General features: G+C 38.5%; 3 protein-coding genes across 3 annotated transcripts; all 3 read right to left on the bottom strand.

The window, feature by feature from the left end:
* Positions 1-2,563: 2,563 nt before the first annotated feature.
* LOC121432223 (relaxin receptor 1-like) lies at positions 2,564-10,061 on the bottom strand. The gene is made up of 3 exons (XM_041630076.1): positions 8,410-10,061; positions 6,919-7,023; positions 2,564-2,585 (listed from the first exon to the last, which is right to left on the bottom strand). The coding sequence occupies exons 1-3, from the start codon at positions 9,474-9,476 to the stop codon at positions 2,564-2,566; spliced, it is 1,194 nt and encodes a 397-aa protein (XP_041486010.1). The 5' UTR covers positions 9,477-10,061.
* A 1,858-nt stretch (positions 10,062-11,919) lies between these two features.
* LOC121432222 (leucine-rich repeat and immunoglobulin-like domain-containing nogo receptor-interacting protein 3) lies at positions 11,920-15,130 on the bottom strand. Its single transcript, XM_041630075.1, has 2 exons — positions 13,603-15,130; positions 11,920-12,023 (listed from the first exon to the last, which is right to left on the bottom strand). Exons 1-2 carry the CDS (start codon positions 15,128-15,130, stop codon positions 11,920-11,922), a joined length of 1,632 nt encoding a protein of 543 aa, XP_041486009.1.
* A 5-nt stretch (positions 15,131-15,135) lies between these two features.
* LOC121432221 (biglycan-like) lies at positions 15,136-16,823 on the bottom strand. Its single transcript, XM_041630074.1, has 2 exons — positions 16,307-16,823; positions 15,136-15,144 (listed from the first exon to the last, which is right to left on the bottom strand). The coding sequence occupies exons 1-2, from the start codon at positions 16,805-16,807 to the stop codon at positions 15,136-15,138; spliced, it is 510 nt and encodes a 169-aa protein (XP_041486008.1). The 5' UTR covers positions 16,808-16,823.
* Between the last annotated feature and the right edge of the window lie 1,172 nt (positions 16,824-17,995).

The raw sequence follows: 17,995 nt of genomic DNA, 5'->3' as shown, positions 1-17,995 counted from the left end.
GGTCACTAATGTCATGGTAATCGTGGTTGTAACGGTGATGGTCAATGTGTTTGGAATGATGGTGGTCATGAAAGTCATGGTAATTGTGGTTGTAACGGTAATGGTCAATGTGTTTGGAATGATAGTGGCCATGAATATCATGGTAATTGTGGTTGTAATGGTCAATGTGTTTGGAATGATGGTGGCCATGAAAGTCATGGTAATCGTGGTTCCAGCGGTGATGGTCATGCGTATTGAAAGATGGTCATGAATTTCATGGTAATCATGGTTTTAATGTTTTGGAATGAATGGCTGTATAATGTGACAAGTTATGTTGACAGTGCAAATGCACCCCCCCCCCCCCCATCCCCCCTGTGGTGCAGTCACTCGATCTGAGGGATGTTATATATTCTCCTCCCATTCAGCAAGTAAAATGAATAGATTAAGGATTCTCTCAAAAATCATTTTCATTTCACATTTTTTCGCACAGTGGGCCGGGGCGAAACAAAAGTGCGCCAAAAGTCATTTTGGGCAATTTCAGATTTTTAATTTGTGTCATGCCCAGCTGAAAGACAACACTGAAGAATACTTCTGCAAAATATTTCATTCGGGAATTTGCATAAAGGGTGTTAATTTGGGGTCCGACCACTTGACCGAAGGTCCGCGAGACCGACTTTTTTCCCTTCATCTGGGGAGCGTTTCATGAAAGGACTTGTCAGACGTTTTATCCGACAAGTCCTGTTTTATCCGACAGTTACTGTAACAGTGCTTCTCAACCAATCAGAATCCAGGAAAGATGTCAGATCTGAGAACCTGTTGTACAAAGAGTTATGATTGATCCGATCAATCGTAACTCTATGGAAATCCATCAGTGTCATAATTTTTTTAAAGAAAAATTTGCACAATGTCGTTTTTATGCAAAGAGAAGCGCAGTGAATTTTCAAGAAATCAATGAATGCATGAATATACATCACAGCTAAAAAATATTTTGAACAAACATGCATAATAGATGTTGACTTTGCTGGCCGTCCATAGTTGCGATTGATCGGATCAATCATAACTCTTTGTACAACAGGCCCTGACCACTTGTCGAACGAAAATATTGATGAAACGCCCCCCAGGTGACGAGTGGTTTAAAGCGCCTCGTTGCATGCAGCGGCGTATATGCCTGTTTTCGGGGGGGGGGGGGTAGAGCCAAAATACTTCCCGGTAACTAAGTCCAGAAGGATTTCATTTTATTTTATATAGGAATAAGATGTTAACAAAATTAAAGAGAACAGAAATGGAGAGAGAGGGGGTGGGGTCAAGAGGAACGATAGGAGAAATTGAAAGTAAAAGAGGTATGAGAAAATACAGAGGAAAAGAACTTGGAATAATATCAAATTTATTTGAATGTGCTCTGTGTCTATCAGTGTGGGCATTTCTATGCAAAATATGGTTAGGATATTTCTGATTTTTCTTTTTTTTTAATTTGCAACAGCCCACCTGTGATGCGGCGCCACTGTATTTGGGTTCATCAGTCTAATTGTTGTAACATTTTTGGTTTAACCTCGGTGGTGTAGATTTCTTCAGAGACTATAATATGATTTCATTAGACGATGAAGTGAGAGAGGGAATGGGGTGTCCGATTTCATAGTATTATGAAAAGCATTTTGCAAACTATTCCCAGTCTATCTATGGAAAAATGATGTTAAAAAATGAATCTGTTAAAGATGAATTAATAAATAAATGAATAATTATATTTATCAATTAACTACACCCTCGTAGCAAAAAAAACCCCGCCAATCCCCCCCCCCTTCCCCAAAAAAAGGGGGAAACGTGATCAAGAAAATAAAAATGTAGAGGAGAACGTAAGACGAGCGAGAGCAGACAAGGAATAGTTCAAGGGATCGTCACAGCTTATCCCTCTACGCACCCCCCCCCCCCCCCCTCGGAACGCGTTTTGCGCGCTCGGTGTTTCACACGCTTCGCGTGCAGACAGCTACCTAGCTCCCCCTTGAATTAAATCCTAGCTTTGCCACTAATTTTAGACTTAGTTAACGGGAAGTTTTTTGTTGTGCCCCTCCCCATTTTAGGCAGAAAACGTAAGAAGAGCGGATGCAGACAAGGAACGATTAAAAGAAACGTCGGAGCTTCTGCAATTCGAATTTGTGGAAAAATATTTCCGCTTGAGTGAGCACCAATTACTTTTGAAAAGTTAGTGAAAAATGATTAGCGCAGAACTTTGAAATAGTTATGTGAATAAAAGTAGACCATAGTCATGAAGAACACGTGGAATTTAGAAAGTAAAATTGATGTGAAGATATCTTTTTTTTCCTTTTTAACTGTTTCCTTGCTCAAAACACTTCGAAGAGTGCATTGCGCCCCACCCCGATCCCACACACACCGAGACCATCGTGACGATATTTGCTTCACACTGAGCTGTGATTTACATGGAATGGCTTAGGCTTGATTTTCATTTTGTTAATTTGATTTTATTTTATTCATATACATATATACATCATTTTCAACATTACATGGTATTCATAGTATAATCATTTATCTCCATTATATATACATATACATGATTGGAGCATCATAAGCTCTATGAGCTTGAGAATGATGATCTAAGAGAGAAAAAAATACGAAGATACATAATCATACATTGGCTAAAATAATACATTCAATGACGCGAACATCAACAAATTAATCATTGTCAAGATTGGGAAAAGTGTAGAGAAACGAGTATTAAACGAAAAATGAAATGTAAACCCACTTTAAAATGATAAAAACTAAAATGAAAAAAACTAAGTGAAAAAATGCTGGAGATGTCTGATGAAACCTTTCTTCAGATTCAGTTATGTCATCAGATCCAGCTGTCACAAAAAGGGTAAATGTGGTGCTTACTAAGTGTTGAAATTTCGGTTTGGTGGCAAAATTGTTATAAAATGCTTTAATGTATTCGTTTTATTTCAATTGACTACAAGGGCAAGGGAAATGTATGAGAAATGTTTCGCAAGGGTAAGTTTGATTTCGCCCTTTCCCTTAAAACAACGTAAAAAACGAGCATTGCGCAAACAGATTTCTGCGAGCTTTGGACAGTGCTCACTCAAGTGTAACATTCTGTCAAAACTTTTACTTCCATTTGATAGATGAGACCCAAACCAATACCTTGCAAAAGGTAAAAAGAAACATAAATGAGTGTCGATATGGAATAAGATTGATAAAATATCACTAAGTATTTCACTGTTAGAAAAAATAAAAGAAGTTCCTGCAGCAGAGTCTCGAGAACACCTGTAATCTTACCAAATTGCGTAATCTTACAGGAAATTGGTATTTGATGTATGGAATCTTACAAATTTCCTTGAATAAAACACCCTTTTCCCCTTTTTAAACAGACCTGTTCTGTTAAATTGCAGAAAAATTCTTGTTTTATGAATTTACAGAATGATTATTACGCAATTCGGTAAGATTACAGGTGTTCTCGAGACTCTGCTGCAGGAACTTCTTTTATTTTTTCTAACAGTGCACGTGTGGAACGGAAACAGTGAGAACAATAAACAAAAAATAAATTCGTAACAATAGGCATAATCATTGAGTAGCATTGTGAATTATTAAATACTGTAAATAAAGAGAACATTATATCGGAGTAAACGAACAAAAAGGCGGTTAACAAGGTCTAATGGAGCACTGAAACATAATATAGATTGTTGGACAAAAGTACAAGTCCGCCCCAGCAACAAGCCGACCCGAACGAAAAGAGAACCGAAATAAGCATAGCACTTTACACTTAACATTCTAGCCGATCCACCTCTATTCCTTCAAATCAACCTACACTCGGGGCGGACTTGGCTTACAAGAAGAGAAAAGGGATATGGAGAGTGGAGAAACAGAATATTAGAAGAACGAAGAAAAAAGATATAGGAAAGAGGAAGAGAAAATAGATGCAATGCCAACAATGTTCAATTTTACATATAACGAGACACGAGTACATGTTATTAAAAAAAGAATCTTAAAATTTTAAGAGATAAAATTGCAACGCTATCGTGTTTTACTTCACTGTAACTGCACTACATGATGCATTCAAATATCAATTCTACCATGCATAACTCTACTTCATTATCAAATTTCTCAAGCGTTTTTTGTACTGCAAGAAAGATTAAGAAGGAAATATGAATGAGAGAAAAGGAGAAAGAAAAGAGATGGAGGAATATAGTATCGAGACAATGAAGATGGACATGATAAGTGGATGATAGAGAGAAGAGGTGATAAATGGAGATAAGAGAAAGAGAGAGGGTAGAGGATATGAGAAGAAAGATAGGGAAGAAGCGAAAGTGAGAAGTGAAGGAAAGGAAGAGTAAAACTGGCTGACAACACTATACATGTACATGTCTCACACATTTCAATTAAACGGGGTCCGACCATTCAATGACCGAAGGCCCGCGAGACCGACTTTTTTTTTATTTCCATCATCAGGTGTCTAGTGCTTTAAGGCGCCTCGTTACAGCAGCGTATGCCTGTTATCTGAGGGGGAGGGGTAGAGCTAAATATTTCACGGTAACTCCGTCTAGAATTAGTGGCATAGCTAGGATTTCAGTTTAGGGGCGGTAGTGATCACGGGAAGCACGCTCCGTGTAGGGGGGGGTACAGGGAGGGGATTGTCCCCCGCGAGAAGCCTGGAAGCTCCGACTCCGACGTTCATATGAATCGTTCCTTGTCTGCTCCCGCACATCTTAATACGTCCTCTGTCTGTTTTTGGCAGAAGCTGAAATGTTATCTTTAAAAAAGTTGATATTAAAAACAATCTATTACTGAATAGTTGAATGAATGAATGAATAAATAGATAAATGAACAATTATATTAATCAATTGATTACACCCTCGTAGCAAAAAAGGAAAAACAAACAAACGCCAATCCCCCCTCCCCCCCCAAAAAAAAAAAAGAAGAAGGGGAAACCGTCAGCGAGAAAAAAAAAGGTATAGGAGAACGAAAGACGAGCGACAGCAGACAAGGAATAGTTCAAAGGATCGTCACAGGTTCTCCCTTCATTCACCCCCCCCCCCCCGAAGGCGTTTTGCGCTCAGTGTTTCACACGCTTTGCGTGCTGACTACCGCCCCCCTTGAATTAAATCCTAGCTTCGCCACTAATTTTAGACTTAGTTAATGTTTGCTGTGTCCCTCCCCATTTCAGGCAGAAAACATAGGAAGATCAGGAGCGGGCACGGAACAATCCAAAGGAAACATCGGAGCTTCCGTGCTTCGCGCGGAAGGGGGAACCTCTCCTTTAATATGGAGCGCCTTTCGCGCGCGCTCATTATTAAGTGTTTCGCACACTTCGCGTGGGTCGCATGCTCACTACTGTCCCATCAAAATGAAAAAGTGATTCTGGACTTAGTTACCGGGAATTTTTCTTTGCTCTGCCCCCTCCCCCTCTGACACCTGTTACGCCGCTGCAACGAGGCGCCTTAAACCACTCGATCGCACCCGATGAAGGGGAAAAAAGTCGGTCTCGCGGGCTGTCACCCAATTGAACAGCTTCTTACAACAATAACATGGAAATCCCAGCAAAGAGGGGGAAAAAAACTAGTGAAAGATAGAAATCGAGAAGAAAAGGAGAGGGGTGACAGAGGAAAAAGAGGATAGTAAGAGGAGAGAGTAAGAGATAGTAAGAGAACGAGAGTGCAAGGTTTTCCCCGACACCATTACAAGGCATTAAGTGTCTTGATTAGGTATGGAATTGGTCTTCTCCTGTACTTCTCTGTTCTACATCTCACCACTACAAGATTTGTGGGTCAGTACAATTTTCTACCTATCTTGTAATATGCATTTATACAGGTCACTGTATATCCTACGGGAACAATATACAGCTATATCATGGGAACTATGTTTTTCCTCAGCGCTTCGCGCTACAGAAAAATATAATAATCCTCGACAAAATAAAACTCCCCTCCAGGATCTAAAAAGTTATATTTCCCATCTATGCAGTCAATATCTGTATAATGAACTAGGTTCTTTTATATGAAATATATGATTCATTTTATATCTGTCAAAGCAAAATACAGCTAACCATTGAAAAAAAGGAGTTCGAATTAATCACATTGTTGAGTTATTATTTCGTACGCAATCCCTTAACTCACTAATACACTATAAAAACACTAAACAAAGATTCCGAAACTTCCTGAAAATAAGCAATTGTAGTTTGAGAAAAAAAAAAGGTAGATCGACTGCACTGCTAGCATCGATAATAGCAAATTATTACTCATGATATTAGTAGTAGCAAGAGATTTACCACATTGAAGATTGTCCGTCCAGTTTTGCACTAACATTGCCGAATAGTCAGTTCTGTCTTCAATATTTTCCCTTATTTTTTCCTTGACTATTAATTTTAGGGTGAATTTCGTTTGCCCAGCTTCATTTTCACTCCAACAAGTGTAAAAACCAGTCATGTTTTTGGCAGCATTACTGATCAGAAGAGCATTATGAGGAAGAATTGAAACTCCATTGGGTAAGGTGTCTCTATCAGAGAACTGGAGATCTTGAAGCGTTACTGACCAGTAAGTGTTGCTTGATGTTGAATGTCTGACTGGGCAAGGTAACTCAACTTTGTCACCAACGAACGAAAGCAGGGTTTGATATGGTGGAGAGCACAATTGTGGGCGACAACTAAAATTGTCTGCGGCAGCTAGTTCGGCCACTGAAGTGCCGGCGTATGCTGCAGGTTTAACACATTTCATGGATTTCTCGTTTGGATGTAGGGTTAAAAAAGTTTTGATGAGGTCACAATCACACAACCAAGGATTACTTTCAAAGTTAATTCTTACTGATTTTAAAGAGAACGTAAGATACCCACTATCAAGTGTTGTGATTTGGTTGCCCTCCAGATTTAAGTCGGTCAAGTATGTCTGATGTTGCAAGGAACCGAATTCGAATAATATAATATTGTTGTAACTTAAGTCTAACATCCAGAACTGCTGTTGCTTGTCGAATGAATCATTAGAAATGACTTTGATTTCATTATCTGACAGATCAAGATTATATGCCTTGCTGTTTCTTGGTAGACAGTATCTAGGAATTGAAGTAAAGGAATTGTTAGACAAATCAAGTGCCTCCAAATTGTTCATTAACAATTCTTTACAGTGATTTCCGAGGTTAAGTGAAGAAAGTCTAAATATCAAAAGTTCTTGGAATTCAATAGTGGTATCTGCTTCTATAGTAGTGTTTCTTATAAAGTACTGTTTAAAAGCAAAACTTTGATGAAGGCTCAGGTATTCAACATTTTTCAAATCTCTTAATACGTCTATGGACGTGTTCGAAAGGGGTAGGCAAGACAAATCTATACCGGTACCTATTCGGCCCTGCACTCCTGAAAACTGTTGATTAGAAATGTACTTCAGAGGATTTCCACTCAACATGAGATACGACAGCTGCTCTATGTGTGAAAACACACCAGCGGGGAGGTACACCAAACGGTTTCTGTTTAAGCTCAATATGACGACATCTTTTAGACCAATGAAAGCTAAAGGTTGAATATCAACAAGGTGGTTATCATCCAACTCGAGAAAGAAGAGTGAAGATGCCGACACGAAGGTAAAATTCGGTATGGAACTAATTTGATTCGTCTTCAGGTAAAGACCGACCAAATCAGGCGAAATCCTTATCTGTTTGAAGTCTGTCAGGTTATTATTGCGGGCGAAAATGTTGTTTCCTGATAGAACACTTGAGTTGGAAGATCCGATAGCATTATTGTTAATGTTTATATGTAAGGCCGAAAGGGAGATGATTTCCGTAATCCCATTGGCCTCTACATTCAAATAAATCAATTGTTCTGTATCAAAGATATGATTTAAATTTAAATGGGTTAACAAATTGTGACTAATATCAAACCTTTCAAGAGAAGTCAAGCTTAGGGGTTTAACCTCTGTTATGAGATTGAAAGCTAAATCCAGTGTTTGGAGAGAGATTAAACTTGAAAAATATTGACGATCGATTACCCTGACATCGTTGTGACTTACATTCAATCTCTTCAGTGGTGTAATCGAACGGACGAAATTCAGGCACGATATTTTATTCTCGGCGAGGTTTAATTCCACAAGGTTTGGTAAGAAATCAAAGGTGGAGTTTTCTATCATGTATAGATTGTTACCGGACAAATCTAACTTTGCTAGTTCTGGCAATGTTGTAAAGTTTGAAAGCACTGACAATCTATTGTTGCTTAAATAAAGATAACGGAGTTTTGGCAGACCTGTCAAGTATTTATGATCCCATGCGGTAAGAAGGTTATGACTTAGACCCAAGTATGATAGGTTGGTAAGGTTGTTAATATTAGTTAAATTTGAAACACAGTTCCATCTCAAGTTAATGTATTCAATATTTCTGTGTCCGAAAATTCCAAAGTGTAAAGTAGTGAGCTTATTTTGAGAAGCAAAAAGAGAATTTAACGTCGGAAAATACATAACAGAAATGCTTCGAAGATAATTTTTATCAACATTCAGAAAATGCACGTTTGAATGATTCCTTCCATACAGTGCGTCTAGTGTTAAAATGTTGTTGGAGTTAAGACCTAGACAGTACGGTGCGTCAAAGAATATATCGTTTGAAAACTGATCGATCTTATTGCCGTTCAATATGACGGTTTCTGTTTTGGAAATGTTGGTAAATGCGGGTTCACCCACAAATCTGATTTGGTTATCTTTCAATGAGATGAACTCCAAACGTTGCATGTTACGAAAGGAAGAGACATCCACAATTTTATTGCCTTGTAGGTAGATTCTTTTTATTGAAGGAAAGCAAGTGAAAAGAGTTTCACTGATGCTTTTGATATAGTTGTATTCGAGTGAAAGAACCTTCAGATTTTTCATCGTTTGCGCCTTTTCCAAGTATTCAATATTATTGTATGAAATGCACAAATTTGATATAAGTTTGGGGTAAGCAAAAATGGTTGTTGAAATGTCCCTGATTGCATTCCCTTCTAAATCTAACGATAATACTCTAAATGAGATTTTAGGTAGATTCTGGAGTTTGTTGAATGCCAGTTTTAGCGATGAAAGTCGTGTACCTGATGGATCACGAAGGGTCTGCTGTTGCCACTCTTTCAGAGAATTCCTGTTGACTGATAGCTTCAGAAGAGCCGGTAAGGTTCCAAGGTATGGTATCATTTGAAGGAAGTTTGAATCAAGTTCAATGTACTCCAGTTGGGTAGCATCCTCGAAGACTCCTTTCTCGATTAAGCGAATACGGTTGTTGGATAGGAGAAGCTCAACCAAGCTTCCGAGACATGAGAATGACTCCTTCTTGAGTGCAGTGATTGAATTGCTCTTCAAGTTAAGCAAAACAGTGTTGCATGGGAGATCCTGAGGCATATCATCAAGATCTGTGCATGTCACATCGACCAAAGTCCTCCTCTGCTTGCACTCACAAAAACTTGAACATCGTGATTGACCTGTTCTTCCCAACAATACAAGAATATACAGAAAGATAAGCACCCTCATCGTGCCAAACGGGTTGTAAGCATCCGACATGTCCGATGGAATAGTATGCAGAATGTGAAGCAAGACAGTTCGAGTCCGTACTTGTAGTTTAGTTTAAAGCTTCAATTTGTTCACTTATCATCAATTTCAAGACAAAAGTGAAAATGATATAAAAATCCTCTCTTTCACGTAATCTGTCGCGATAAAATAACGCACTCTCTTTTTGTTGGTTGTCGTATTTTCAGAATATGTCAAGGAGGTATTGGCACTATTTTAAGAGGTACTGGAGGCAGCATCGACCTTGATATCATGCAGAAAATGAGAAGCTATCATACTACACAAAATCAAATTATCTGATCACTTTCATCTTCAATTACCCAGCGTCGTATCCTCCCGTAGCATCATACCCCCAGGGAATAATAATTATGATAGGACTTTAGTAGTTGCCCAGCCATCTTGAAAGGTTTCTTGAACTAATTATATTCGCTAGACTCTTTTGTTCTTTTGAAACTTAATTGTTAAATCTCGGCAGTCTTTCACATTCTTCTCTTTCTTTCCCCTCTTTCTTATTCTTACATTTTTATTTTGTTTGCTTGGATGGAAAACAAGTTTAAAGGTGCTTCAACCAATCAAGCTTTTAGCTTCATTCATTCATTCATTCATTCATTTATTGATTCCACTTTTAAAACAAATATCATAATATACGTAACAAATGTGGTCATAAACATAGTGTATCAATGATAAAATTAAGTATCTAACATAAGTTTTTTTTTTTAAGCATAAGGTACACTACAAATGTAAAAAAAGTGAGGAAACCTAAATAAAAAGCAGAGCTTGTAAAAAATTAGGCTCCCAATGGGGGAAAAATATAAGTTGTTACTTTGAGCGAACAAATGTGGAAACGGAATACATATTTATTACGTAGATTGTTTTACACAAATGGTATCGAATGGCATCAGGTTACCAGAAAAAGATGAAATAGAAAAAAACCGAAATAAAAAAAAAGCTTATGTTGCAACACCTTTGTATGTTCATTATTTACTTGTGTTTCGTATATATTTATATGTTATCTATGTATTCTTTTACATTGTAAATTGTGAACATGCATGAATTAAATAAATAAATAAAATGAGAATTGCTAGAAAATCATTTGGTTGTTCATACCTCCAGAGATTTATTGCATATAAGAAATTATCAGTTTGTCAGAAAAGAAGGTTCTAGATTCTAAATTAAGTTTTGTATACAACATTCTATTCAATGGTATGTTACAGCAGTCCCACTGCACTTACGGATGCAAAACGGATGTAAAACGTACCGGGGGGCCAGTTACCTTGACGAGTGGATACCATGCGTCACCAAAAAAAAAACGTAAACAGGATGTCTTTTTCACGATAAGGCACGTTACGTACGTAACGTGATAAGGGTGTCAAAAACACAAAAATAATGAAAAAGGGTATCTATTTCGCTAGGAAAATTGCGTGTTTAGGGTCGAATTTGCGGGGATGATAAAACAAAATTAAAATATTTTATAAAGGATGTCCTTTTTGCCCCAACACTTCGTGTTTAGAGTCCGATTTGCGCGAGGTATAGACGGTGGGGTCGTACTAAACCAAATAAGGTAAAGCCGAAGACCGAAGGACCCGTATCAATAAAACATTCCTGTACTTGTTTAGGGGTTAATTTCAGGGAATATTTGTTTCCAATACTTGTTAAGGGAAGGGTTTCACACGCCAATACTTGTTAAAGGGTGCATTTTCAGAATATGGAAATGACGTGTTTAGGGTGCTTTTCGAGACCCCATGGTCGCGCATGGTATCCACTCGTGGATGGAAGTGCCCCCCCCCCCGGGAAAACGTACAAAAAAATTGCCATCCGTTGGAAAACGCTATGCATCAGTTGCGTACGTCACTGTAACTGCACTACATGATTGCACTTATGTACATGATGCATTCAAATATCAATTCTACCATGCATAACTCTACTTCAATGTCAAATTTCTCAAGTGGTTTTGTACTGCAAGAAATATGAAGAAGGAAAAATGAATGAGAGAAAGGGAGAAAGAAAAGAGATGGAGGAATATAGTATCGAGACAATGAAGATGGACATGATAAGTGGATGATAGAGAGAAGAGGTGATAAATGGAGATAAGAAAAGGGGAGAGGGAAGAGGATATGAGAAGAAAGATAGGGAAGCAGCGAAATTGAGAAGTGAAGGAAAGGAAGGGTAAAACTGGCTGACAACACTATACATGTACATGTACATGTCTCACGCATTTCAATTAAACGGGATCCGACCATTTGACCGAAGGCCCGCGAGACCGACTTTTTTTATTTCCATCATCAGGTGTCGAGTGGATTAAGGCACCTCGTTACAGCGGCGTATACCTGTTATCTGAGGCGAGAGGGGGGCAGTGCAAATACTTCCCTGTAACGCCGGCTAGAATAGGGCGGTAGTGAGCACGGGAAGCGCGCTCCGTGTAGGGGGGGGGAAGGGTTCAGGGATGGGGATTGTCCCCCGCGAGAAGCCTGGAAGCACCGACTCCGACGTTCATATGAATCGTTCCTTGTCTGCTCCCGCACATCTTAATACGTCCTTTGCCTGTTTTTGGCAGAAGCTGAAATGTTATCTTTAAAAAAAAGTTGATATTAAAAAATAATCTATTACAGAATAGTTGAATGAATGAATAAATAAATAGATATATGAACAATTATATTAATAAATTTATTACACCCTCGTAGCAAAAAGGAAAAACAAACAAACACAAATCCCCCCTCCCCCCCAAAAAGAAGGGGGGGAGAACCGTCAGCGAGAAACTAAGAAAGTATAGGAGAACGTAAGACGAGCAACAGAAGACAAGGAATAGTTCAAAGGATCGTCACAGGTTCTACCTCCATTCAACCCCCCGCCCCCGAAGGCGTTTTGCGCTCAGTAAGTATTTCACACGCTTTGCGTGCTGACTATCGCCCCCTTGAATTAAATCCTAGCTTCGCCACTAATTTTAGACTTAGTGAACGCGAATTTTTTGGCTGTGCCCCTCCCCCATTTCAGGCAGAAAACGTAGGAAGAGCAGGAGTGGGCAAGGAACAATTCGAAGTAATCATCGGAGCTTCCGTGCTTCGCGCGGCAGGGGGAAACTCTTATGGAGCGCCTTTCGTGCGCTCATTATTAAGTGTTTCGCACACTTCGCGTGGGTCGCATGCTCACTACTGTCCCATCAAATGAAATCCTCGCAAAGCCAATGATTCTGGACTTAGTTATCGGGAATTTTTCTTTTGCTCTGCCCCCTCCCCCTCTGATAAGACACCTGTTACGCCGCTGCAACGAGGCGCCTTAAACCACTCGATCGCACCCGATGAAGGGGAAAAAAGTCGGTCTCGCGGGCCTTTGGTATCGCGGGATGTCACCCAATTGAACAGCTTCTTACAACAATAACATGGAAATCCCAGCAAAGAGGGGGGAAAAAACCAGTGAAAGATAAAAATCGAGAAGAAAAGGAGAGGGGTGACAGAGGAAAAAGAGGATAGTAAGAGGAGAGAGTAAGTAAGAGAACGAGAGTGCAAAGTTTTCCCCGACACCATTACAAGGCATTAAGTGACTCGATTAGGTATGGAATTGGTCTTCTCCTGTACTTCTCTGTTCTACATCTCACCACTACAAGATTTGTGGGTCAGTACAATTTTCTACCTATCTTGTAATATGCATTTATACAGGTCACTGTATATATCCTACGGGAACAATATATCATTTCACTTACCTTGGGTAGTTATATCTTGGGAACTATGTTTTTCCTCAGCGCTTCGCGCTACGGAAAATGTATAATAATCCTCGACAAAAACTCCCCTCCAGGATCTGAAATGTTATATTTCCCTCTATGCAGTCAATATCTGTATAATAAACTAGGTTCTTGTATATGAAATATATGATTCATTGTATATCTGTCAAAGCAAAATACAGCTAACCATTGAAAAAAGGGAGTTCGAATTAATCACATTGTTGAGTTATTATTTCGTACGCAATCCCTTAACTCACTATTACACTATAAAAACACAAAACAAAGATTCCGAAACTTCCTGAAAATATGCAAGTGTAGTTTGAGAAACAAGGTAGATCGACTGCACTGCTAGCATTGATAATAGCAAATTATTACTCATGATATAAGTAGTAGCAAGAGATTTACCACATTGAAGATTGTCCGTCCAGTTTTGCACTAACATTGTCGAATAGTTAGTTCTGTCTTCAATATTTTCCCTTAATTTTTCCTTGACAATTAATTTGAGGGTGAATTTCGTTTGCCCAGCTTCATTTTCACTCCAACAAGTGTAAAAACCAGTCATGTTTTTGGCAGCATTACTGATCAGAAGAGCATTATGAGGAAGAATGGAAACTCCATTGGGGAATGTGTCTCTATCAGAGAACTGGAGTTCTTGAAGCGTTACTGACCAGTAAGTGTTGCTTGATGTTGAATGTCTGACTGGGCAAGGTAACTCAACTTTGTCACCAACAAACGAAAGCAGGGTTTGATATGGTGGAGAGCACAATTGTGGGCGACAACTAAAATTGTCTGCGGCAGCTAGTTCGGCCACTGAAGTGCCGGCATACGCTGCAGGTTGAAAACATTTCATGGATTTCTCGTTTGGAGGTAGGGTTAAAAAAGTTTTGATGAGGTCACAATCACATAACCAAGGATTACTTTCAAAGTTAATTCTTACTGATTTTAAAGAGAACGTAAGATACCCACTATCAAGTGTTATGATTTGGTTGCCCTCCAGATTTAAGTCGGTCAAGTATGTCTGATGTTGCAAGGAACCGAATTCGAATGATATAATATTGTTGTAACTTAAGTCCAACATCCAGAACTGCTGTTGCTTGTCGAATGAATCATTAGAAATGACTTTGATTTCATTATCGGACAGATCAAGATTATATGCCTTGCTGTTTCTTGGTAGACAGTATCTGGGAATTGAAGTAAAGGAATTGTTAGACAAATCAAGTACCTCCAAATTCTTCATCAACAATTCTTTACATTGATTTCCGAGATTAAGTGAAGACAGAATAAATATCACAAGTCTTGGGAATTCATCAGTGGTGTCTGCCTGCACAGAAGTGTTTCTTATAAAGTATTTTTTAAAAGAAAAACTTTGATGAAGGCTCAGGTATTCAATATTTTTCAAATCTCTTAACACCTCTATGGACGTGTTCAAAAGGGGTATGCTAGACAAATCTATACCAGTATACCCCCCTATTCGGGCTAGCACTCCTGAAAACTGTTGATTCGAAATGTACTTCAGAGGATTTCCACTCAACCTGAGAAACGACAGCTGCTCAATGTGTGAAAACACACCAGCGGGGAGGTACACCAAACGGTTTCTATTTAAGCTCAATCTGACGACATCTTTCAGGCCAATAAAAGCTAAAGGTTGAATATCAATAAGGTGGTTATCATCCAACTCGAGAAAGAAGAGTGAAGATGCCGACACGAAGGTAAAATTCGGTATGGAACTAATTTGATTCGTCTTCAGGTAAAGACCGACCAAATCAGGTGAAATCCTTATCTGTTTGAAGTCTGTCAAGTTATTATTGCGGGCGAAAATGTTGTTTCCTGAAAGAACACTTGAGTTGGAAGATCCGATAGCATTATTGTTAATGTTTATATGTAAGGCTGACATGGAGATGATTTCCGTAATCCCATTGGCTTCTACATTCATATAAATCAATTGTTCTGTATCAAAGATGTGGTTTAAATTTAAATGGGTTAACAAATTGTGACTAATATCAAACCTTTCAAGAGAAGTCAAGCTTAGGGGGTTAACCTCTGTTATGAGATTAAAAGCTAAATCCAGTTTTCTGAGAGAGATTAAACTTGAAAAATATTGACGATCGATTACCCTGACGTCGTTGTGACTTACATTCAACCTTTGAAGTGGTGTGATCGAACGGACGAAATTCAGGCAAGATATTTTATTCTCGGCGAGGTTTAATTCCACAAGGTTTGGTAAGAAATCAAAGGTGGAGTTTTCTATCATGTAGAGATTGTTACCGGACAAATCTAACTTTGCTAGTTCTGGCAATGTTGTAAAGTTTGAAAGCACTGTCAATCTATTGTTGCTTAAATAAAGATAACGGAGTTTTGGCAGACCTGTCAAGTATTTATGATCCCATGCGGTAAGAAGGTTATGACTTAGACCCAAGTATGTTAGGTTGGTTAGGTTGTCAAAATTAGTTAAATTTGAAATACAGTTCCACCTCAAATTAATGTATTCAATATTTCTATGTCCGAAAATTCCAAAGTGTAGAGTTGTGAGCTTATTGTGAGAAGCATAAAGAGAATTTAACGTAGGAAAATACATAACAGAAATGCTTCGCAGATAATTTTTATCAACATTCAGAATATACACGTTTGAATGATTCCTTCCATACAGTGCGTCTAGTGTTAGAATGTTGTTGGAGTTAAGACCTAGACTTTTCGGTGCGTTAAAGAAAATATCGTTTGAAAATTGATCGATCTTATTGCCATTCAATTTGACGGATTCTATTTTGGAAATGTTGGTAAATGCGGGTCTACCCACAAATCTGATTTGGTTATCTTCCAATGAGATGAACTCCAAACGTTGCATGTTACAAAAGGAAGAGACATCAACAATGTTATTGCCTTGTAGGTAGATTCTTTTTATTGAAGGAAAGCAAGTGAATAGAGTTTCACTGATGCTTTTGATATAGTTGTATTCAAGTGAAAGAACCTTCAGATTTTTCATCGTTTGCGCCTTTTCCAAGTATTCAATATTATTGTATGAAATACACAAATTTGATATAAATTTGGGGTAAGCAAAAATAGTTGTTGAAATGTCCCTGATTGCATTCCCTTCTAAATCTAACGATGATACTCTAAATGGGATTTTAGGTAGATTCTGGAGTTTGTTGAATGCCAGTTTTAGCGATGAAAGTCGTGTACCTGATGGATCACGAAGGGTCTGCTGTTGCCGCTCTTTCAGAGAATTCCTGCTGACTGATAGCTTCAGAAGAGCCGGTAAGGTACCAAGGTATGGTATCCTTTGAAGGAAGTTTGAATCAAGTTCAATGTACTGCAGTTGGTTGGCACCCTCGAAGACTCCTTCCTCGATTAAGCGAATACGGTTGTTGGACAGGAGAAGCTCAACCAGGCTTTTGAGACATGAGAATGACTCCTTCTTGAGTGCCGTGATTGAATTGCTCTTCAAGTCAAGCAAACCAGCGTTGCATGGGAGATCCTGAGGCATATCATCAAGATCTGTGCATGTCACATCGACCAAAGTCCTCCTCTGCTTGCACTCACAAAGATTTGAACATCGTGATTGACCTGTTCTTCCCAACAAGACAAGGATATACAGAAAGATAAGCACCCTCATCGTGCCAAACGGGTTGTAAGCATCCGATGGAATATGCAGCGGAATGTAAGCAGAATAGTTTCCTTTTTCGTGTCCATAGAAATACAATTTCGTTTAAATGTCCACTATGTTCATTCATTATCCATTTCAAGGCCAAAAAAGTGAGAAAAAAAATCAAAATCCTCTCACGTAATCTGTCCCGATAAAAGCTCTTTCGTTTGTTGGTTGTCGTATTTTAAGATGATGTAAAAAGGCTCTTGACACTATCATAATTAAACAGGTACTGGAGGCAGCAACGACCTCAATATCTTGCAGAAAACGAGAAGTTATTATGCTACACTGGATCAGATGTCTGATTATTTATAATTACCCAGCTCCGTATCCTCAGTAATTATCCTTCATGGCAACTCTTCCTCAGGGAATTATAGTTTATTGTGAGAGGTGTACTCTTTTCTCTACTCAGTCATGGCTATGTCAGCATTGTTGTGCTACTATTTTTCCATTCAATCATGTTGAAGATGATAGTGAATTTCATTGGACCTTATTTCATTATTTTGATTGAAACAAGACGATTGATATCGAGCATTAATTGAAATTGAAATAAAATCCCTTTTCAATGAACAAAACTGTTGCTTATGCATTTTCTGATCCAGTTATTTGGCTTGACAGTGCATGTGAATATATAATTTGTGAAGAATTCAGTAGACAGTTTAGCAATGTTAAGTCAAAACTTTCTATCTTTCATTTAAATGCTCGAAGCCTAAATAAAATTTTTGATGAAATGTAAACTGTTTTATCATCTTTAAACTTTGAATTTCATATAATTGCTGTTACTGAAACTTTATTTAGTACTTCTACAAATATAGAAATGTATAACTTAGATATGGGTCCCCTATATGTCATTCAGGCAATTCTGAGCAGAAAACATCTAAGATAAACACATGTGGGCTTCATATGGGCCCCATTTGTGCTGTTCTGGGCAAGCTATATATGGAAATCCTACCAGAACAACACATTCGGGCCCCACATTGTTCCCATTATGTGTTGTTCTGGGCAATCGCGATCTCCCAGGACAACACATGTGGCCCCACTTTGGCCCAATGTGTGTTGTTCTGGGCAATATCCAGATAGAAATTCTCCCAGATCATCACATGTGGGCCCCATATTTGTTGTTCTGGGCAATCTGAATAGAGATTATCCCAGAACAGC

Source organism: Lytechinus variegatus, chromosome 18, assembly GCF_018143015.1.
Source record: "Lytechinus variegatus isolate NC3 chromosome 18, Lvar_3.0, whole genome shotgun sequence".
NCBI classification, from domain to species: Eukaryota; Metazoa; Echinodermata; class Echinoidea; order Temnopleuroida; family Toxopneustidae; genus Lytechinus; species Lytechinus variegatus.
Note: the sequence above shows the minus strand (reverse complement) of the source record. Positions and strands in the feature narration are given on the sequence as shown.